This window comes from Streptopelia decaocto (assembly GCF_964273445.1).
Source record: "Streptopelia decaocto genome assembly, chromosome: 4".
Lineage (NCBI taxonomy): Eukaryota > Metazoa > Chordata > Aves > Columbiformes > Columbidae > Streptopelia > Streptopelia decaocto.
Window position 1 is genome coordinate 24,085,377 of NC_138658.1, and position 22,310 is coordinate 24,107,686.

Genomic DNA, 22,310 nt, shown 5'->3' on the forward strand with positions numbered 1-22,310 from the left:
ACGAATACAGGAACCGAACCAAACCAGAACAAGTACAGAAACAAATACAAGAACCAGACCAAATACAGGAACAAATACAGGAACCAAATACAGGAACAAATACAGGAACCAGACCAGAACAAATTCAGAGACCAGGATTCAGAAACCAGGATTCAGGAAGCAGACTGGAATAAATTCAGTAACCAGGATTCAGGAACCAGATGCCGAACCTGCAGAGGTTTCCCTCTGTCTGACGGACGGCGCCTATAGGCTTTACCGATTGGGAGCTCCCTGCCCAACCGAGCGTGGCTTTCGCCGCGTCTGACCAGCAGGCTACTAGGATTCAGGAACCAGGGTTCAGGAACCAGATGTTGGGTACCCAAATAACAATAAAAGCACCTTCTTACCAACCATCGAGAGCAGCAGAGGTTCGGTCGCGTCCGATGCGCTCCCCAAGAATACCTCGGTGCTAGCCGGAGCAGGATCCAGACGCGATCCGCCTCAGCAATGCCCACGAGGTCCCATCTGGGTCGCCAAAATGTTAGCAAACAGGACACATAACCACAGACATAGTTATATGCGGTGCTTTTATTTCAGCGCTGGGAAACCAGGGGTTCGCACCCAAAGCTGGCTTCGACCACTGTTTCGAACTCCACTACATTTATACAATTTGGTTACATACATATTCATTACGGTTACAACGTATGTATTGCACATTCATCAGAATACATCATTATTTCACAATATCAGTTGCAACCCCTTGGAACTACTCTAAGCATGCGCAGTGTCCTCTGATGGTCGTTCAGGGGGTCTTCAGGATGAAGTAAGGAGTCTTCTTCACTCGTGAACTTTTCACCTCTTGTCACTGCACATGCGCACTATTCCTATACTCGTTATAAAATCATGTAAAATACTCAGGTTTCTTAGATGTGCATCCTCAGCACATTCTATCCGTTCAAGATAAGATAAGGACTTACTGAGAACTAACAGAACTAATTTTCAGTTCTCTACTCTCAAACTAAGAGATAAAAACTTGTATACCACCTGTGAAATTTCAAGATAAGGTGAGAATCTTGGATACAGTTTACAAAAGCAAAATACAGCTAACTATAACACTGGGAGTCAACATTTTGGGGAATTACAAGTTCAAAATGGTTTCTCTGGGGCTTTGTCAGTGTGTCAGTCCTTCAAGCTGAAGCAGAAGTGCAATGAGCCACAGGTTACCCATTACACGGATGCTGAATTCTCCAAGAGACCTTTCAGCAGCAAATCTGGGCACATTTTATGGCTGAAACCATGCCCGGCAAGGCAAGGTTTTCATAGCTCTACCCAAAGCTCCCCTCCTTCCCTCATTTATACAATAACTCACATGAGTTGGTAGAAGAACTGAGCAAATAAGGAGAGAGACATGAAGGCCATATATAAAATCAGAAATTTTTATTAGCTCCAGTTTGGAAAGGTTTGGGAGACGCCTGATTACATACTTCTTGATGATATGTTTGAAGATATCAAGTCACCTGTGGGAATTCAACAAAATTGCACGGAAGACTGAATACACTTACTGGTAAAACCAGCACATATGCTTTTAGTGAGATGCTTCAGTACAGTAACTGCAGGTCACATTAGTTATTAAATCTGTGCACCCTGTTGCTCCGCCCGGGCACACCTGCAGCTCCGACTCCCGCACGCGCCGCCCAGCCCGGCAGCGGCAGCGACGGCCTCAACAGGGACGCAGGGACACGGCCGGGCGCGCTGCGCATGCGCGGCGCCGCGTGTCAGCGCCACGCCGGAAGCGCGGCGGCGAGATGGCGGCGCTTCTGGCGCGGCTGTGCCGGGCCGCCCCCGGCCTCCGCGCCGCCCGCCTGCCCCTCGCCGCCGCCGCCTTCCCGCCTCTGCGCCGCCGCTCCGCACTGCCGGGATCCGCGCGGCCGCTCAGCTTTTCGGCGTCCGAGCTGGTGCGCGCCGCGCCGGGCCCGCTGCAGCCCTACCTGCGCCTCATGCGGCTGCACCAGCCCGCCGGTGAGCGGGGCGGGGCCAGAGCCGAGCCGTAGCCATGGCGACGCGGTGGGGGGGAGCGAGGCGGTAACCATGGCGACGCGGCAGCCATGGCGGCGCGGTAACCATGGCGACGCGCGGGGCTGCGGGCCGGGAGATGCCGGCCCCGGCGGTGTGGCAGGGAGCGGGGCTTCCTGTGCCGGTGTCCGTAGCACCCTTCACAAGCACAGGCGCCATCGCTTCGGGCTGAGGCCTAAGAGCCGCTCGGCAGCGCCGTCACTCGGCTCCCCCCGCTCCTCGGCTCCCCCCTCACCCCACCCGTGGGTTTTGTCTTTCCCCCAGGGACGTGGCTGCTGTACCTGCCGTGCACCTGGAGCATCGGCCTAGCCGCCCAGCCGGGCTGCCTCCCGGACTGGCAGATGCTGTCCCTGTTCGGCGTCGGAGCAGTGCTGATGCGTGGAGCTGGCTGCACCATCAATGACATGTGGGACCGCGACTTTGACAAAAAGGTGGAGGAACCCCCTCGGGCTTGCAAAGGTCTAAGGAAGTGAAGTGCTGATTAATTAACCAAGTACATGTCTGCTCATCTCCAGTACCGCCAGCGATTCCTTGCCGAGTGCAGGCACAGGGCTCCAGGTTCAGAAATTCCTCCGTGTTTCTCTCTGGGATGTGTGCAATTAGTTTCTGTTTCCTCCTAGAACAGTAGAAATAATTTGTATAATATTTCTCCATCTAAGACTATAAGTGTTCTAGAATGCATACCTCTGTGTAAGATAAAACACATGTTGTTGTCAGTGGTAGACACTACTTGAACAACTTTATTTTTCAACTTTTTTTCAATGACAGAACTTTTCACTAGACTTGCTAGTTATGATCTACACAAGACCTTTGTATTTATTGTTTTATTTTAAATTTTCAGGACTAGAGTTTTATTGAGTATTGTTAATTTCTTTCTGAGAATGGCTCTTAAGACTATCATACCCCACACTGAGCTAATCTTCTTATATTTTTCATTTCCCTTTTGTTCAGAAGAAGGAAATAAGCAAAAGGCAGCATTGAGTGTCAGATGTTGAAATGCGCACAGGTGCAGGCTTGAAGGGGAGTATCCTGGTGATGCATTGCTGTTTGCTTCTCCTGTTTTGTGTTCCTCTGGTTCCTCTGGTTTTGGGTTTTGGCACTGGCAAGAGGCAAGATATTGAGCCGGCCCAATATGTTCTACCTATGGCACTGGTGTGTTTGTGCTATTGGGCAGGCAATGAATCAGTACAGGTTTTGTGGCAGCTTTGGATGGTTTAGGGTTTGAAGGTTATTAATGACTACATATGCTAGAAATATTTGACAGAGCAGGGTGTGTGATTACTAAGGTGGAATTTTCAGTATAATTAATTCATTTATGCATTAATGTGATGTGGTTAGATGTAAAACAGGGGTGTCAAACTCATTTTCACTGGGGGCCACATCAGCTTCATGGTTGCCTTCAAAGGGCCGAATGTAATATTAGGACTGTATAAATGTAACTCTCATGTAAAGTTTTTAAAGTTCCCCTCACAGCTCTTTCTTAAAAGAAAGATACCTTAAAAGGGTGTCTTCAAAACAAGTGCAGTAGAGGCCTGGTCAACAGCAGGGTGTTGACTTGTGTTGGTTATCGTGGTTTGGGGTTTTAGATTTTATGTTACTGATTACTTGGCAAACTGTTTCTTTTCTTTAAATGAAACATCCCGTGTTTGGTTATAATATACAGTGGAATTGGCCACAAATTTGTTAAGTATGTTTAAACTGCAAAAGCAGTATTTGAAGTTTAAAATAACCTGATCACAGTGGGAGAACAAGCTAAAAGAGTTTATTTAAATTTGCAGTATCAAAACCTGCCAAACTTTTTTTTTTTTTTTTTTTGGCAATGGTCACCTTTGGCAAATAACTCACCATACATTTCAGATTCACTTCTTTCTGATACTCGTTTCTTCCTTCGGTTTGCCTTGTATGATTTCTTGTTCCAGGCATTGATTTTAAACTCCATTATATCCCAATTAGAATTACATTAATTGTCCTTTTACTGTTATTAACAATGGTTATGTGTGCTAGAGGAGCCCTGCAGCTTTATGATATTTTGCATGGCAATCAGTTTAAAGTGTTTAAGCACAGAAGTGCTGCTTGAAATTTGGTTAGATTGCTCACAACGTTTTAAGTCTGATTTTTTCTTTTCCTAAGGTAATTAAATTAATATACAAGATGTCTTCAGTGTTTCTTATCAGCATCATTGCACACAAGTGGCACTTCATTTCTGCTCTAGCCTGCACGCTTCTATTATAAGCTGCTGCTTAGAAGTTAAACTCTTGTCTGTGATGAAACTCTTGTCTGTGAAGGAACCCCATCTCATACATTCTGAGACCTGTTTCTGTTTATTTTTGTGGTTATATGCCAATGACGTGACTTTTAGTTTAATGATACATTGGAATGCGTTATGTTGGATTTGATATTAACATTATTCATACATTTTTAGGTTGCAAGGACAGCAAACAGGCCCCTGGCAGCTGGAGATATCTCCACTTTTCAGTCCTTTGTTTTTCTTGGGGGACAGCTCAGCTTGGCTCTTTGTGTCCTTCTGTGTCTGAATTACTACAGGTGATGTATAAGTTATCTTTTGTTTTTTAAAATTCAATGTGTGGTCCAGAGTTAATCACAGACTTTTTCAGCAGAGAGTGTGTTGGGGGCAGAGGGAGGAGGTTATTAGTTGTGGAATTGTGGCTGGAAGTAAAATAATCAATTCAGTACTATGTACAACATCTATAACACTGCACTATATCTTGTGTTCTTTAGACTGGCAAACAATAAATCTCTTGATACTTTTTTTACAGTATTCTTCTGGGAGCAGCCTCTTTATCTCTTGTGATCACCTACCCTCTGATGAAGCGAATAACATACTGGCCACAGTTAGTTTTGGGTGAGCTGGAAATATTTTACTATTTTTTTCTTCAGAAGTAGTTTTTGGGGCATTCTACAAATCAGTAACTGAACTTGAGCAATCTGATATTTTTATAACTTTCTATTAAAATAAAAATACCTTATAGGCAAAGTTCTGTTGTGCCAGAAGCTTCTTAAAGAATTTATAACACATGTAAGTGCTGATGTTTCACAATTTTTTTGTTGTTGTTAAAAATCAGTTCCTTATTTTGATGGAGGGAGGGAGAAAGGGAGAGATAAGTATTTGTCATTTGAGAACTAGCTTTGGGTTTGGGGTTATCTCAAAACCTTTCTTGAACATGCATTTGTCCCGCATTTCAGTCTTCAGCCTCTAAAATATCTCCTGTACAGAAACTGATGGTGTTTGTATTTCAGGTTGAGCTACTAAAGCGTATCTTTGTATCTTGCCCTTTACTTTCCAGCTGTCTTCAGCTTTTTCAACCAAAATTATAATTTTCAGCCTTGAAGCACCATAGTTCGCTGGTCTGTACACTTTTGCAGTCAGTTATACCGACACCTTTTGTTATACTGACATCTAAGCATTTTAACTTTAGACCCATTGTTTGACTACCTGGAATAGTTATGTGCAAATGGTTCTCTATGCTAATTAAGTCAAATTTAAATTGAGGGGAAATGTATAGTTATATGTATTTCTCCTTGTATGTCCAGAGTATGTATCGTCAAATTACTTTTATTTATTATCTGACTGAAGATATGTGGTAGAAAAATAGAAATGCCAGTATTGTAGAAAAAGCTACTGATACGATATACACCCAAACAAATAATATTTAATCCTATACATGTAATTTAGACTGCTCCTGGTAACCTTGTAAATTTTTTTCTTTCTTTTTTTGTTTTTTTCACTCTCTTTATGTTTTTAGGACTTACATTTAATTGGGGAGCCCTTCTTGGCTGGTCTGCCATCAAAGGGTCATGTGAGTGGTCAGTGTGTTTGCCCTTGTACTTGGCTGGAGTAATGTGGACACTGGTGTACGATACTATTTATGCACATCAGGTAGAGTAACAGTGAGAAATTTTAGATACCTGTGTATGTTTGTGTTGTGTTTAATTTACAACTTTGTTGCCAAACAGCAATGCTAACCTGTTGCAGTTCTTCACCCTCAGCTGAGCTAAAACAGCACCAAAGAAATATTGTCGTCTGTAAATGTTTTGCATATCAGGGAGAAAGCTGGAGGTATAATGTGCTTTGTGTGCTTACACATTTGCACTGTGTAAATAACTTTGACTTTAATATTAGCTTTTGGCTGCTGAAGTAACCCTGAGGACCAACCTTATAATTTAAATTTTAATGTAGGGACCTACACATGCACTTAAATTGGGTTCCTAATAAGAAGCGTCGGAAACATAAACAAGGCTCCCCTATTTTTTTCCCTTATAAAGTGCCAGGTGGATTGTGGATTTTCCTTTCGTTCTAGGATAAGAGGGATGACATCATTGTTGGCGTGAAGTCGACAGCATTACAGTTCAAGGAGGATACGAAGCAGTGGCTCAGTGGCTTCAGCGTTGCGATGCTCCTGAGTTTGTGCATGGCAGGAATGAATTGTGACCAGACGTTCCCGTATTACTCAGCTGTGGCTGCCATAGGGGCTCACCTAGCGCACCAGGTTTGGTGGATTTATGTATATTTTTTTGATGTGGAGGTTCTGGATAGGAAAGCAGTGCTTTTCAACTCACATCAATTCACCAACTACCTAAAAAACTATTCCTGTGAAAACAACTGAAGTCTTCTGACAATAAGCCTGCTTCTCTTAATTACCTTTTGCAGACTTTTTGTTTGAAAAGACCTTCTGTGGTCCACAGACTGTAGGGCACTGGTTTTCAGTCTGTTCCTAACCAAAATAACTGCCTCACGTTAATCTGTGATCTCCAGTAGCTATATGGAAATAAATGTTGCATGTTCTGTCTTTCAGAGGTGGTTAATTTTACATCTAAATAATGATTCCATACTGTGGTCTAGAGCTTCAGTCTGGAATCTGACAGTATAATAAAATTTTCTGTGTCTTGTAGCAGATGTTTCTGTACCTGTAGCAGATGTTAACATTATAATTTGATGACAATTGACGGTTTTAGTTCACAGTTCTTTTTATAGCAGAGAACAATCCATTTCAGTCTTGTAGTTGTACTACTGTAGAAATTTTAATGAATAACAAAAAGAAATAAATTAGCTTTGTTGATAAAGGAAGCAGGTAGGATCTTGTTACCCTATTCTTTCTGAATCCTAAAAACTGTGTTGCTCAATCTTGTAGTGATGAGTCAGTCTATGCGAAAGTTAATTGCTGGTTTTGGTAGGTGAGTGATAGCAAAGGAGTTTGTGCCTTGCAAGTAGTAAAACTGTTGACAGTCTGAGAGGTCTATGGTTTACATGGAACTTTTTAAAGCACCTTAGAATTAAGTGGCACTTTAATGTGGGGAGCTCATGCAAGTCACAGATATTAAACATACCTCTGGGTAGGAATCCTTGTGATGATGCAGGCTGGTACTTGTCGGCCACTGCTTTTCAGAGCAATTGTGCTTGGAAATCTATGGAGGAAAGAATACAGTGTTCCACTGCATAATCATTAAAGGTTTGAATTCTCAGAGTGGCCTTACATTGTCACTTTGGCACAAACGGAAATTACTTTCCTGCAGGGAAGGTTTTTGTAAGTGCGGATGCAGATCTATTAAATGTGAGTGGTGAAGAGGGCACGATTGTATAGATTGCCAATGTCACAATAACAACATTGTTCTGTGTACCAGAGAGTAGCATCTTTTCAAAATATTATTTTAATATTAGTTCTGCCTGAATATTTTCATGCTTATCTCATTGTTCAAGATTTCTAAATGTCTGAGATTATAAAGCTGAGTAAGCACAGGGGGTAGATTTTCCTTACCTCATTGAATTTGTACCTGAGATAGAGGAATTTGCATCTTGAAGTTGTTAAATTTCTATCCCACCCATGAAGTTCACAGATAAAAAACCAACATATTTTATTTGCTTTGCTTTTCTGAAGTTATTTCTTGCAGCTTGGCTGCTGTTGGGTTTTATTTGTCAGTTTAGTGTTTTCAGTTCCCTGTGCTTGGATGGACTGACAGGTCATGTCTTAGAAGCTTGTGGACAACATTTCAAATTATTTAATCAGAACCCAGCCCTGTTGTCTCTGTACAGCCGCAAATAGCAGAGGAACAGGTTTCCCAGGCAAGGCTTCGCTTCTTTTAGTCAGATACATTCTGTTCTGACTTCTTCAGAGGCTGAATTGCAAGGTTTGGGGTTTTGAAGGGTACTTTTCTATTAATCCTTTGACTTGCTTGGCTTAACATTTTGTCTTGTCATACTTCTCAAGACTTTTGCACTAAGTTTTGTTTCCTGAAATATTTTTCAGTACCTTTGCTCTTGCTGCACTGTGTCGTTTTTTCCCCCTTAGTTGTGACTCGCAGCAGACAGCTGCCTTGGTTCTAGCTGTTGTTGCAGGTGTCCTCCTTTTTTTGCAAGAAAATTGGATGGACGTGGCCAAGAGTGATGGAACTAAACCAGCCCTATGGCTAGTCAGGCAGGGCCGGGCACATTCCTGTGCATTCCAGTTGACTGCTAGCTCTCCAGTATCTTGTCTCTACTGAAACACAGAGCAATACTTCCCAGAAGAGATCTAAAGGTGCAGGCAGGTTTTGGCGTTTTATTTTTATTTAAAGTTCCCATTGAAGAATTAGGTGGCTACCTGCTGAGGAAAATCTCAAAAAGACTTATTTACATGCCCAGATAGGTTTACATTTTTAAATATCAAACCACTTACATCATTATACTGTCCTTCATTGAGAGGGTCTGGGAGTCACGTTCATAAGTGACCCTTGACTTTTGAGCTGAATATTGAATAAGTCTGTCAGGTAAATGTAGATGCCAGTTATGCAAAGAATTCTCTGTCAGCACAAGGTATTCCTGTTTCTTCTGGAGGTAAGGGTAGACTTGAGAATTTGAGATTCAGTTATTGAAGTTACAGACTTTTTTGTGTCTTTTCTGATGTGTCAAATATTTTTGAGTCTGTATAATAAAAATGCTAGAATGTTATACTGTGCTTTTGCAGATTTACTCTTTGGACATAGACAAGCCTGAAGACTGTTGGAAGAAATTTGCTTCAAATCGTACTGTAGGAGTTCTGCTCTTCATAGGGATTGTGCTTGGAAATCTGTGGAAGCAAAAGGACTCAAAAGATGTAGAAGAGCCTTTAGAAAACAGGTAGTTGAAATTACTGGTATTTTAATGAAGCTGCAATGTAAGTACTGTAAGAAGGAAAACATTTTTAACATAACTATAGATGCTTTATACTGTTTATTTATAAAAGCTGATGAAAATGTTCTTGTTCCTAAAAACATGCAAATGAGATCATCCTATAATGTGACTTTTGATTATGCTTAAATGACTCCATAGAAGCTTCAACAAGTGAAGCTGCTCTGCTGGTCCTGTCTAGTACAAGCAAATTTCTGTTGGGCTCTCCAGAGTGTGAGCTCAAGATTTTATACAAAACAAATACCTCTTGGTGATAGCTTGTGGGAAAATGAAAAGTGATTTCTAGAGGTAAATAAAACCTGGCTGTACATGTTTGGTGTTCTGATTTATTGCATGAATGATTTTCAGTTTCTATTGGAACTTGTGTGAAAGAATTGCAACAATTTTTATCCTGAGATGTCTAGAAGCAGGCATGACTCTGAGTTTGTGAAGTCCAGAATAAGAAGGCAATAGAGAAGTATGTAAAATTATCTTTTGCTCTTGCTGTTATCACTGGTAGTGATTCCTTTTCATGTGAAAAGAACAGGTTTCTGCAAAGTTGCCTGCAAAGAGTGAGCTGAGCTTGTTGACAAGAATGATTTGAACACGTACTACTGACTTAACAAAAACAAAACCGGAGCAGCCCAGAGCTATTGCCGAATGTGTGTGACTGGTGGTTAACCCAGAGCTACCAATTCATCATGGAAAGTAATCCTCATTTCCAATTTTTATTTTTAAATTCTGTTCATCTTGACTTATGCCTACAGGTTTTATTTGTAGTCTTACAGGAAGAACTTGTTCATAGGAGGATGCCTATAAACAATAAAATTAACAACTGCAGGGTAATAATTACTTCGTTTTAATTTTCAAACGGTTTATGCTATTTCCGCTACATGATTTGCATGGTAGTTAACCTTTTCTTTGACTCATAGTGTTAAAGAGCTTGTATGGCATGTTCTGGAATTAATTTATTTGGAAGGAGCAACGGACACATCTGTTCTAGGAAAACAATATGGTGGAGTTTACCCCAGATGGCAGACTGGTAGGCAATGCAAGGACGCTTTTCTCCACCGGTGGCTTTGTGTATGCCTGCCTGCGGAGCTGTGGCTTGAGGACATTTGGTTGCCAAACTCATCATGGTGTTCCAGCAACTTTTCCTGATGTCTGCTCTGCTCCTGGAGTGGTGGGGCACAACCGTGCCTGCAGTCACACCAAAAATCAGGCTGCGAACTGCTCTAGCTCTGAAGATGGGCATCATATTTTAAGGTTATTTAAACAAATATGTCTGAGCGACATTGCAGACCAGAGCCATGTATTCAGGGTTTGCTACCTGTGGTTTTGCATTCCCAATGATGGTGAACAGGCGAAGAAGTTTCTGTTGCAGGGACATCAGACAGCATATCATGATTCAACAGCTTTGGTCACAGAAGATCCTTCCTGGGGCTGGAACCAACTTCCTTGGGTTCTGAACACTTCTTTGTAATATCCACCCTGAAAAGTTGTTTTTTCTTTTACTATTTGAACAAGCGATGTCAAATATCTTTTGAGCAAATTAGAGAGTGTAGATTTTTCAGCCTGGCTGCGTGTAAGATAGAAATGTGTGAAAACGTTAGGAAGCATAACTGCATTTAGGGCCTTCTTGGTCCTTACACAGAAATTGTTCTTAAATAGGGTTTGCCATTTGGGGGTAGAGGAAGTATCAAGTTGAAGAAAAGCGGCTTGAAAATGAGGAATGATAAGTTTCTGAACGATTATGTGACAAAGTAGAGGGAGAACTGAATGCGTCCAACTTCATGTTGAACTTTGGTTATAAAGCACTTACTAGCAACAAAAATGTCTTTTGACGTAATTAGTATGGATCAGTTTCTTAATACATGCAGTATTACCTTAGGAAGATTGTGGCAGAAGTTATTAATACGTTTCTAACATATTAAAGTGGCTTTAAGTAGCTTAGTTTTGGGAAGAGCTCACATTTTATAGTGCCTTTGAACCTGCTGGTGTCTGTTGATGACAACTTGTCACAAGTAAGTGTTTGTGTTCTAATGGGAGGAAGAAGAAGGTGTAGCTAAATATGGTAAAAATTCAAGTTGCAAAGCAGTCCTTGTGTCTTAAACATGAAAATCATTGTATGTTTTCTGTGGAGTTTTTCCAAAATTGCCTCAAACTGCATTTTACAAATGTAAGCCTTAGCTGTATTTTATGTTCATTGCCTAAAAAATGAAGAGAGCTTCTGGGCTATAATACTGACAGTGTTATTTGTGTGAGAATTTTATGATTAATACACAGAAATAAGAACTTTTTAAGTGAAAAAAGGACAAAGGCTGAACTGCTTCCTGGGTAAGACCCTGTTTGTATCTGTTGGACAGTATATGTATGTATCTTATAATCTCCTTCCATTCGTCAAGCTAGTCTAAATCTTCACAAAGACACTGTCTCCTGTATTTAGATATGGTCTGTTAAAAAACTGTCAAATACACCTATCTGGAAGCAGCAGCTTCATTATTAGCTAGTGTCCTTTTGCACAAATGAACAGTGTCCTCTGGAAGTTTCTTCTGTGGTGTCCAATGTTGTATTTCTCCTCCCATTCCTTTTCCAAATGTTTCTCTGCAGGATGTTGTGATAACAGAGGATTTGGAAGGGAACAGGACGGTCAAATGTGCGAACGTGAGAGGCTGGCAGTTGCTCAGCAGAACAGAAAACACAGTAACCAAGATAAATGCTTGCCTTTGTGTGCTCCCCTTGTACTTTGTAGAGAGGCATATCAAAGCAACGCCAGCTCGTTGTCTGGGAGTAGCTGTATGTACGTCAGGGTGCTGGTTGCTGTGGGGATACGAGGAGGGGTTGCAAAGCCACACGGGGATGGATCTTTGACTCAGGATTCTGCTGGGGACAGTGGCGCACGGGAACTTCCACATTCCCCTTTGCCAGGGGGAGGGACTCACCGTAGGGTCACCCAATGAGAATTATGCCCAGATTTTGCTATTCCTATATTTCTTGGTGAATATATTGTTAATGCAAGGGGGTCAGGTTTTTTTCCTCCCTCTATTTCAGGAAAGGATGTGCTGCAGGCACTTAGCTCTGTGGTGTGCAAACAGCCTGGGCCAGGGGACAAGGGGCAGCCAGCAGGGCGGGAAGGCAGCCTAGTGCAGGGGGTCACGTCAGGTGTGGGAACGAAAAGGGATCAGAAAGGCATGTTAGCATGTAGAAAGATCAAAGCATCCTGTGGGCTGAAGTCACTCAAGAAAGTCTGAAAATTATGGTAACCCATCGCGTGGGTTACCACGCTAAAGCAACCATTGTGAGGAAGGACTGGTATGGTAAACAGCAGCAGAAGAATGTGGGCACTTCTTTGTTTTTCCCTTTTGGCAAAAGCAGGGAGAGGGCTTTTAATTAGTTTCTAAATGCATTGTGGTGCAAATACCAGAAGGGAAGATTTGTTTAAGCCTCAAAACAAAGCTGTCAAAAAATGTGCATGTTAACTGGCCATGGATCATGTGAAGTTTTGATACTAGCCAAAGGGTCCCAGCATACTGCAGAGGAGAGTTTTCTGCAGTGCCTCCCTGGACTTTGTAAAGGAAGCAAAAGGCCAGAGCGAATTTTCACAGTGTTTGGTAGATACAATACCAGAATGACAAAGGAAACTGCAAAAAAAAACATTGTTGGGTTTATAGCACTTTTCCTGGGTGGTGGTGTTAAAAGAAACCACCACCCCACACTCAGCCTGGCAGCTGTACACCCAGGGTTTTGTCTGAGCTAAGCAGGAAGAGGTCTAATACAATTCAAAAACAAAACAACAAAAATGAATGTTCAAATGCCAAGTTCAAAACTTTTAAAAATACTGCTTTAATTTCCAGAACCCACCCCTGAATGTTTATACCAGCAGAACACAATTCCTCCAAATTGCGAAGGTTCTTGGTTGTGCAAGACGAAACTTCAACAGCAGTGTTACGTTGGCTGCTTAAAATACCCACATGCATTTTGAATTAGTTGTCATGCTGTAGTATGGTAAATATTTGTCAAACAGGAGATTTTCCAGCTTGAACAGGGCTTATTTTCTCTGAAATGCTGCCATGCTATTAACATTTTTTTTCCAGGAAATATAGAAAAGGAAAAAAAAAAAGTCCTTGAGAGAAAAATGAAGGAAAGCACAAACTTTGTAATGTATCCAATGTGGTTTTTGGCAATGTCTGCATTACCGTTGTGCTTTATTTGCAAGGGGCCTTAAAGAATTTATTTGCTTAGTGAAGGCATGATGTCTTTTTTCTTCCTCCCTGTTTCCGTGTACGTGACAGCACACAATGTATGCAGTAATGCAATAAATTAAAGACTTGACAGGACCCTGGAAATGGTGTCACACTGACTGTAGCCTTCAGACAAAAGGGTGGGGAGGTCTCCTGTCTTTTCCCTACTTGGGGAGAAGACCCAAGGCAGCGTAAGCACAGGTTGTCTGTGGTGCTGGGGCTGGGGTCACTCTTGGCTGGGCAAAGGACAGGCTGGAGGTCTGGTGTTGCAGTGCATGCCTCCTCTCTTGGGTGACAGATGACAAAGACCCACTCACTCAACTCCAAGCGGGGCTCCAGCACCCATGGGCTTGCACCTTGTTGGGTCTTTATGGCTTGCTCAAGAAGTCCATGGCTGTCACGGTTTAACCCCAGCTGGCAACTAAGCACCACACAGCTGCTCACTCACTTTGCCCTGGTGGGATAGGTGAGAGAATCAGAATGGTAAAAGTGAGGAAACTCATGGGTTGAGATAAAGACAGTTTAATAGATAAAGCAAAAGCTGGGCATGCAAGCAAAGAGGAAAATTAACTCTGTTCTGGCTGAAACCAGAACAATGGCAAGGCAGGGGGGAACAAAAAAGTTGACTTGAAGTGTTAGAGCTGTTCAGTGCTGTTTACTTCCACCAAGGTAAGTTAGAAGGTATTTCAGAAAACCAGAGGTTAAGCGTGTAGGGAGCTACTGTGAGAGGCTATCAGGGCGAGCGTGCTGGGTGCCGGGTGGCTGAAGTCATGTGGAAGAAGCCCTGTCGTGCCCAAAAGGCACTGTGTGCACACGGAGGAGAGAAACAGGACTGCCATCAAACTGAAGATGCATGAAGCTCTCCTCAGAAGAGGACTTGTGGTCATGTGCATGCAGCAGGCATGGAACCGCACAGCTTCCCTCTCTCACACATCGTCTCTCCCAGTCCAGCGCTCTCTCCAACTGCGTCCTCCCATATGTCTTAAAAAGCATATTTGCTGTTAAGTAGTAAAGGCCCTTTTTAATCAACAGTACAATTTATTCTAGTAAGCAACATCAGGACATGTAAAAAGTACTTGTCACATCAAATTCTCTTGCAAAGTGTGTTGGACCTCATTCTGCCAAAGCTTTGGTTAATGTTGGATTAACTTGGTGATGCAACATGTGTGGCTGTTTGCTCAGCTCCCGCTCGGGTGTTGGCCTAACACGCTGCTCCTCATGTGTGCAGGGAGCAGCGCCATTGGGTTAAAGCCAGGGCATCGTGTGTGCTGGGCACACGGGACAGGAGAAGGTAAGGTCCATCATCCCATGCAGCATGGTGGCAGCACCTGGGAGCTTGGGCTAAAACTCTTGGGAGGCCGTAGAACCGGCGTAGAGCACATATCCAAGATGGAAGATCAGTTAATACAAAAAAGCCTCTGGAGCTGGTCCAAGAGCAGCTGGACTGCTGAGACTCTTCTGCTCCCCACCATCATGTGTGGATGGGGACGGGGCAGGAAGGATGTGCATTCGCACCCACCAGTAGCTCTTCCATTCACCTGTGTGTGAGTGGGTGAATTTGTGAGTTTGGGAATTACGCAGTAGCAGATTACAAAATTAATGAGTTGGACTTGTCTGCTAAAGGGGGCTTGATTTGATTGTTGATTTTTACTTTGAGCTCCTGAGATGAAGTTTGATTCCCAGAGGACATTGTCATGTAAATCTGAGTGACCCAGAGGAAGAGTGGCACTGCTTAAAGGAAGGTGAGAAATAACAGGAGACAAGTGCAGGAAGCAGAAGCTCAGCAGGGCTGCATGAAAACATCTCGTGACAAACCTTTGCCCAAGACCACAGGTGGAAGAGAAACCACTTCTCGTATTCCTTTCCCTTGGGTCTGACGTGCTGTGGCTGTGAGCTGCTGCAGAGCAGGTGGTACCACTGACCCTGGCCATGAGGTCCCCGCTGTATGCTGGACCTTGTGTTTGGGTGTCTGCAGGACCAGGGGTTGGAGCATCTTGTCCAGGTGGTGTTGCACCCCCTGAGCCATAACTCCAGTACCGTTTTCTGTCTGATCAGCCAGCTGAGAGGACCCATTCCCCATCATGGGAGCGATGAGGGATGGACAGGTGTGGGCAGAGAACAGCTCTTTCCTTTCTCATCATACCAGCTTCAGTCGCTTTGGTTTCAGTGAGATGTGAACCCAACCCTTAGCTGTATTTCTATAGCCTGTGAAAATTTCTCCCAGCACCTGCTCATCTCCTTTCTCCTCTGTTTTTTATAGTTGTGCGGATTTTCCTTTTACCTGAGTCCTTCCAATCTGTGGGAAGGAGGAAAAGTTTGGGGGAGAGGTGCTCTTCCATTGAACCATCTGTAAGAAGCAAAGCTTCAGATGCAGAAGCCCTTCCCCATGTCTGAAACAAAAACCTGTTGAAACCCTGAGGTGGTTTCTCTGCCTCTTGGAAAGGCTGGTGAGACCAGAGCTTTGGAGAGAAGCCCCTGGTCACCCTCCTGGACACCAGTGGGCTTTCAGCAGACACTCTCTGAATGAACCCACTTGTGGCCACTCAAGACAACAGGTTTTGTGTCACCAGGAGCACAAAGCAGCATGGTTGGGAAGGCAGCTTTGCTCATTCATCGTGGTGTTTTAAGTTGCTTGATGGAGTTCCTTCAAATGGTATGGAGAACAGGTGGGAGCGTTTGCTTGTGGATGGCATCAGCGTAAAATGGAATAAACTAGTTTTTAGTTGCCACTTCCCTGCAAAATGCAGTGGTAAATTGCGTAATTTATTCTTTGCAGAGAAAGCAAAAATGTGTTCAGGCAGGTTTTTTTAATGTGTACTCCCAAATCTCTGTCAAAATCACATTTACCATAGTGTATGTTAAATTGGTATTAGTTTCAGCTGAATTTTTCCATTATCTGCTTGGATTTTTTTTTTTCCCACGTGGAAAAAGGCTTGGTTTTGTTAGCACATTTCCTTTCTAGCTATTGAGACATTTTGGTCTGTCTTGTCTTGTTTTGGCTAACGGGGTGCTTTGCAGCCGGCTGCCCATCTTCCAGCAACACTGCTTCACCTCCTGGGAGAAGTCACACATGAAGGGGACCATGCCCACCAGCCATTGGCAGATCCCTGGCCTGAAACCCAGTGGCTGCGACAAGAGGTGACGGGTGCTTCTGGTCAGTGCTGGGTGAGGGTGGTGCTCTTGCTGCTGTTTTCAGGTGTCTGAATATTTTATTTCATTGGTGAGATTTTTTCAGGGTTTTTTGTCCAAATTACACGCCAAGCAAACTGAAGGAGCTGAGGTAGGTGTTTATGGTGGCATTTTCTCAGGGTTACACTGATGCAGCAGGGTTGCAGGTAAAAGTGAGCTGCTTTTCTGGGAAAGAAAAGCACTTGCAGGGCTTGTTTGCTTGGACCATCAGTGCGACCCCAGCTCTGAACAGAGGACAGACTGTTAAAATCCTTAAAATGTTATGTTTGTTTGGTTTTGGTTTTGTTTTTTTTTGTTTGGTTTTGTTTTTTATATATATGCTATTTCCTGTACTGACCGTGCAGTTCAGCTGCCCATTGCCTATCTCTTCTTTTAGAAAGCAGCTGCTGAACTACAACTTTTACCAAACCTCAATTTCCACAGTTTCTTGTGACATTTTTGGAAAACAAACAAACAAAACCATAAAAAACTCCCACAACAAAATGTTAGCTCTGGCCAGGGTCAGCCAGGCAGCCCTGGCAACCCCTTTCCAAACAGAGGGGGTCAATAGAGCAGGGACAGCCATGGTTAAACTTTAGAGCTGTTAGAAGCCAAGGGGAGCATGCCAAGGCACGGCTTGCTGTTATCACGGCAGTGCTGCTGGGAAAAGGCAAGATTTTTATTGCATCCGCTCCAGTTAATACACTGTAAATATCAGCTTGTTAACCAAATCAGTAAGCTGCAGTTTAACCTGAGCTTCCCTTTTCCCCTTTTTCTTGTAGGTGACAAGAGAGAAAGGGAACACACTGTCAGCACTTCACGTATGACGCTTGGAATGTGTGTTGCTCTTGGGCAAGCTGCCACTATGAACATCACAGCTGGGAAATTGAAACTGCCGTCCTGGTGTGGTGGTTTCTCTGTGAAATGTGGAAGTGAATCCTAAACCATCAGTGACTTGTGTGGGGTGCGAGTGGCTAAATATATTAAATATTTGGGGCATGTTAGTGAAGAAATTGTAAATATTAGTATCTCACAGAGGGAAAATGATACATGAATATGAGGACTGTTAATTTTACAATAGCTGGGTGATATGGCTTGTGACAAGCATTTTGGGAATCAGCCTTTTATAGAAAGCCTCCATGCAGGGTGTGTTCACTAGTTCAGAAATGTGAACTCAAATGCATCCCTACGAAGGAGCAGGGAGCACACTCGCTGCAGATGGAGAGGAGGATGAAAAAAACAAAGGTACCATCCTGTTGCTTCTTTATCTGGGGCTGAATGATGGTGGATAAGGCTGGGTCAGAAGCACAGGGAGCCACCCCCAGATGCAGATGGGTTTAACCCTGCCTGGGATCTGAGGAGTATGCTTGTTCTTTGGAGAAGAAATGTGGGGAAAATATCTGTCCCAATGAAGGCACATCACTCAGAGCTGTTCTCCCCCAAACAAGAACCACATGCACAGAGAATTAAGAGAACAAGACAGAGCGCATGCAACCCTTTTTTTTTTTTTTTTTTTTTTTTTTTTGGATGAGTAACAATCTGTGATTTAATTCTGGGAAAAGGAATAAAAAAATAATAATAATTTTTAAAAAGTGGTGCTCTGCACATGTGTTCTGCCTGCAGTCAGGCCCACGGGCAGGGCTCCTGACCTCCCCCTCCAGTTACCTCCCACCATACTGACTGGCTGCTGCCTGCCAATAACAGCCTCCAAGGGTACAAGGGTGAGAAACTTCAGTTTCTTTTTCCCCAGAACCTCCCTGTGCAGGGCTCTGGCTGGCGACGGAACACACGCTGACAGAGACAGCTCACCAGAAGGTTGGTTCTCTTAAAAAATTGAAATAGTAAAAAATTGTTAGCTCGGGAAGAGTGGGATAACAGTGCAAAAGTAGTTTGTTATTTAGTTTGTTTGTTTGTTTTCCTGCTCAGCTTGTAATTTAAAGCAAAATATGTGGTATAGCCTGCTTGGGGGAGGGAGGAAGCTTTTAAAAAAAAAAAAAAAACACACAAAAGAGCTGGGTTGTGGAGAAGTTACTGCTTTCTTGCTGCTTTCTCCTGCTACCAGAACTGCATAACTCCATTAAAGGAATCTGGCTGGTACTTTGCTCATTGTTTAAACTGGGCTCTCTCTTGGCCACATGGATGCTTGAGACCAAGTTCCTCTTAGCAGAGCTGCTGAGTTGTGTGTGTTTGCTGCTCTGAGGATGCACTGGAGGTAGCTGCTGCCCTGCCAGAAGCTTGGACGGCATGTGCTTTTATACGTTGCTGCTGGATATTTTCTGCCTTTTTCCATGTGGTATCCTGTTGGTGACAGGAACAACTTAATGTTGCATTCTCTTAGTTGATGTTTGCAGCTGAGAGAAAATATGTGAATAATACTCATATTCAAACTAATGTGTGCTGATGAAAATGTAGAAATTACAGAGATTTGCTGTGTGTGGGCAGAGGGAAGCACCTGGAGGCAATGCACACTCGCAGTGTCCCTCTGGACACACACTTGATGCTGCCGCTGGCTGCGTCCACCCCAGCTTTCAGGCTGGCAGGTGAAACCAGGAGTGGGATTTCTGGAGGAGCAGCCTTTGCTCAAAAGGGTGAAGTGGGAGCGTGTCCCCCTCTCCAGCATCATCCAGTTCATTTCAGTTTCTGTTCTGGCTTCTGAGCTCAAAAGCTGCACGGGGAGGAGCCAGACCACCCACGCCTGGTTTCTTGTCTTTGCCAAGCTGTAGTTTTTAAGAAGAAAAAGAAAAAAAAATAAAAATCAGTTGATCAATTTGGAGAAAAAAGTCTCAACAAATATGAACAGGCAGTATATATTTATTTTGATTTTTTTTCCCCCCCCTTTCTGCTGTTTGTGCATAGCTAGACGAACTTGGCCTCAGGGCAAAACTTGCTTTTAATTCTTGACTAGGAATGTTTTCTGCTGTCTTTTAGTTGTCTGGGACAATAGGAGGACAGAGGTTTTTATGGGTTTTTTTTTTAGACCTGAGGCTTACTGGTTTTCAAGGTTTATTTGCTTGTTTGACCACACGAAGACATGGTCTCGGATTCAGACTTGGGATAGTGTAGAGTTTCGGCCTTTGTGGCTCTCTACAACAAGAAACCAGAGATAACTAGTGTTTTACAGTACCTGTCTTGTGTGGAGCCTGGCTTTGGAGGAAATGCGAGACCATGGCTGCTTCCCACATTTTTGACCCATGACAAAGCAGTCTTGTGTGAAAAGGCAAAGTTCTATGACCAAAATGCTCAAATCCCTGCATTTAGCTTAGGTTCACTGCTCAGCACTGCTTGTCACAAGGGAAACGAGTGAAGAGAGGGATCCAGGGAGACCTTATTGCGGCCTTTCAGTACTTAAAAGGGTCCTATAAGAAAGATGGGGACAGACTTTTTAGTAGGACCTGTTGTGATAGGACTAGGGGTGATGGTTTTAAAATGAAGGAGGACAGACTCAGGCTAAACATGAGGAAGAAATTTTTTACGATGAGGGTGGTGAAACTGGCCCAGTTTGCCCAGAGAGGTGGTGGATGCCTCAACCCTTGAGACATCCCAGGCCAGGGTGGACAGGGCTCTGAGCAACCTGATCTGGGTGAAGATGTCCCTGCTCATGGCAGGGGGCTGGACTAGATGAGCTTTGAAGGCCCCTTCCAACCCAAACTGGTCAATGATTCTGTGATCTGTGTCTAAGCACTAGCAAAGCCTTTCTAGAGTGGGGAACATCAATGGACTGATGTTATTTTGAAGGCTGGATAAAACAACAGAAAACATGAAAACCTTTAAAAGACTCAAATGCGGGTAAGATACAGTTATGCTTGGTCATCTCCGGTGGAATCAAGGCATCCAGGTGAAAGGCCACCTGCTTAAGAGGTGACCAGCTCGGTTGGTCATCCAGGGCTCAGACCAACCTGCCTGGTTTTGGGGTTTTTTTTGCTAACTGTCCCGTTCTACTCTGCTCTCTTTCAGAACTGGGAATGGCCGTCCCAACTGTCGTGACAGTCCAGCCGCAGCACGGCATGGCCATGCCCGCCGCCTCCAGGAACATATGGCAGACAGGGCTGATGGACTGCTGCACCGACTGCGGTGTCTGTGAGTAACTTCCCTCAGCCTTTGGCACTGATGTGTTGCCATCGGTCCCGTGTCCTCTCAGGACGCTTTTCTTGCCTCTGCCATGTGGGTCGATGGTGCCGGGTGGGCATAGCCTGACCCACCACTGTGTTTCTCCGCTTCCCAGGCTGCTGTGGGACGTTCTGCTACCCCTGCCTGGGCTGCCAGGTGGCTGGGGACATGAACGAGTGCTGCCTGTGCGGGACCAGCGTGGCCATGAGGACGCTCTACCGCACCAGATACAACATCCCGGTCAGTGGTTAACCCACCCCCTTTGCTGTGCCAGGAGGCTGAAAGATGGAGTGCCCCCAGGGTCCTCTTTCCGCACATCGGGGTTGATCACAGGGCAGTGATGCTCCCTGCTTGCCCTATTTTTCACTTCTGTATCTGGTGTGGTGCCAGGAGCACAGGACAGGGATTGGGATGCCCTTGGCCCTGCCGGCCCCTGGGCTGGTGTCCAACCACCCACGTAAATCGGATGCAGCTCCTTCCCGGCAGCCTTCACCAGGGCACGCATTCTTCAGTTGCCACCAACCACAACGGCTCGCAGAGCCTTGGCTGCTGCTTCCCCTTACCACCAACAACCTTTGAAAGATGGGAAAGATTTGAGATAATTATGGGCAGGCTAAAGATGGGATTAACTCAGCTTGCACTGACAAAAAGACATAATCTGATGCAGGAGAAAAGTAGGAATTTGTATACAGGACATATGTAAAACTGTTTTTGCTGTCCCCGTGGTGGCCCCGGTCCAATTTGCCCAAATTTTCTATTTCTGCGTACGTTTCGCCCCCACAATCTTAACCTCCAAAGCCAAAAGATAAGTAGCTATCTGCAGCCTGCAGAAAGGGCTTCCTTCTTCCTTACCATTGTGTGGGGCGCTCACCAGCTCCCAAGGCATCCACTGGTACGGAAGCCTCTCATTTTTATTGGCTGCTACTCAGGATGCGGCAGCCAGCCATGAAACAAAGGGCACACGACATAGAATGTGATTAACCTTCTCTTAGCTGAAATGTGGGCTTTGGGAAGCCTCCATCCCTAACAAACTTCTTCCTAACAGGGTTCCATTTGCTCTGACTTCTGTATCACCTTGTGGTGCCCTGTGTGCTCTGTTTGCCAAATTAAGAGAGACATCAACCGGAGGAGGAAGATAGGCATATTCTGGTAAGCTGGGCATGCGGGACATGGTTTATAAAGCAGCTTCCCAGAGTCTCTCCTTCCACCGATGCCCGATGTAAGACATGAGGTTGCTGCAGTGGGAAAATGGCAATGGATAGGTAACAGGAGTGACCTGTCCTGCAGCAAAATGTTGCTGGGAACCTTGTAGAGGACAGGACAGGGGGACACACACAGTGTGGCAAGCACAGCACTGCTCCATGACCCTCCTCTCCTGTCCCGTTGCAGATGTCGCCGCCCTTGCTGCGCCCTGTGGAGCCTCCACGGGCAGGAGCCAGTGCTGCCCTGGCCATTGGGAAAAGCACCACGAGGGGTTTGCCTCGGTTGTGGTTGGTTCCCCCTTTCCTGGGTGACACCAGCAATAAACAGCAAAGTTTGCCTTCCTGTCTGTGTGTGTGTCATGCTTTGCAGCGCCTGAGAGTACCTGTCATCCTCCCACT

General features: G+C 44.3%; 2 protein-coding genes across 5 annotated transcripts; both read left to right on the top strand.

The window, feature by feature from the left end:
* The first annotated feature begins 1,742 nt into the window (after positions 1-1,742).
* On the top strand, positions 1,743-17,403 carry COQ2 (coenzyme Q2, polyprenyltransferase). Of its 3 annotated transcripts, XM_082051833.1 has the most exons (9): positions 1,743-1,998; positions 2,317-2,483; positions 4,475-4,596; positions 4,830-4,915; positions 5,817-5,950; positions 6,372-6,560; positions 9,012-9,163; positions 16,453-16,572; positions 17,385-17,403. In XM_082051833.1, exons 1-9 carry the CDS (start codon positions 1,785-1,787, stop codon positions 17,386-17,388), a joined length of 1,188 nt encoding a protein of 395 aa, XP_081907959.1. In that variant the 5' UTR covers positions 1,743-1,784; the 3' UTR covers positions 17,389-17,403. The 3 variants fall into 3 exon arrangements, with proteins under 3 accessions (XP_081907959.1, XP_081907961.1, XP_081907960.1); XM_082051835.1 differs by lacking the exons at positions 16,453-16,572; positions 17,385-17,403 and adding an exon at positions 11,804-13,530; XM_082051834.1 differs by lacking the exons at positions 16,453-16,572; positions 17,385-17,403 and adding an exon at positions 9,741-10,042.
* Positions 17,404-18,259: 856 nt separating this feature from the next.
* On the top strand, positions 18,260-22,254 carry PLAC8 (placenta associated 8; the record flags this gene model as incomplete). Of its 2 annotated transcripts, none has more annotated exons than XM_082051839.1 (4): positions 18,260-18,417; positions 20,557-20,679; positions 20,825-20,949; positions 21,755-21,862. In XM_082051839.1, the coding sequence occupies exons 2-4, from the start codon at positions 20,565-20,567 to the stop codon at positions 21,860-21,862; spliced, it is 348 nt and encodes a 115-aa protein (XP_081907965.1). In that variant the 5' UTR covers positions 18,260-18,417; positions 20,557-20,564. The 2 variants fall into 2 exon arrangements, with proteins under 2 accessions (XP_081907965.1, XP_081907964.1); XM_082051838.1 differs by lacking the exon at positions 18,260-18,417 and adding an exon at positions 22,099-22,254 and having other exon boundaries at positions 21,755-21,858.
* Between the last annotated feature and the right edge of the window lie 56 nt (positions 22,255-22,310).

What these genes read in the sequence shown, in the direction of transcription:
- COQ2 (XM_082051833.1), top strand. Translation starts at nt 1,785, where the DNA reads ATGGCGGCGCTTCTGGCGCGGCTGTGCCGGGCCGCCCCCGGCCTCCGC. An exon ending in GCGGCTGCACCAGCCCGCCG is followed by an intron (nt 1,999 to 2,316) that starts GTGAGCGGGGCG and finishes TCTTTCCCCCAG; the next exon opens with GGACGTGGCTGCTGTACCTG. An exon ending in CTGTGTCTGAATTACTACAG is followed by an intron (nt 4,597 to 4,829) that starts GTGATGTATAAG and finishes CTTTTTTTACAG; the next exon opens with TATTCTTCTGGGAGCAGCCT.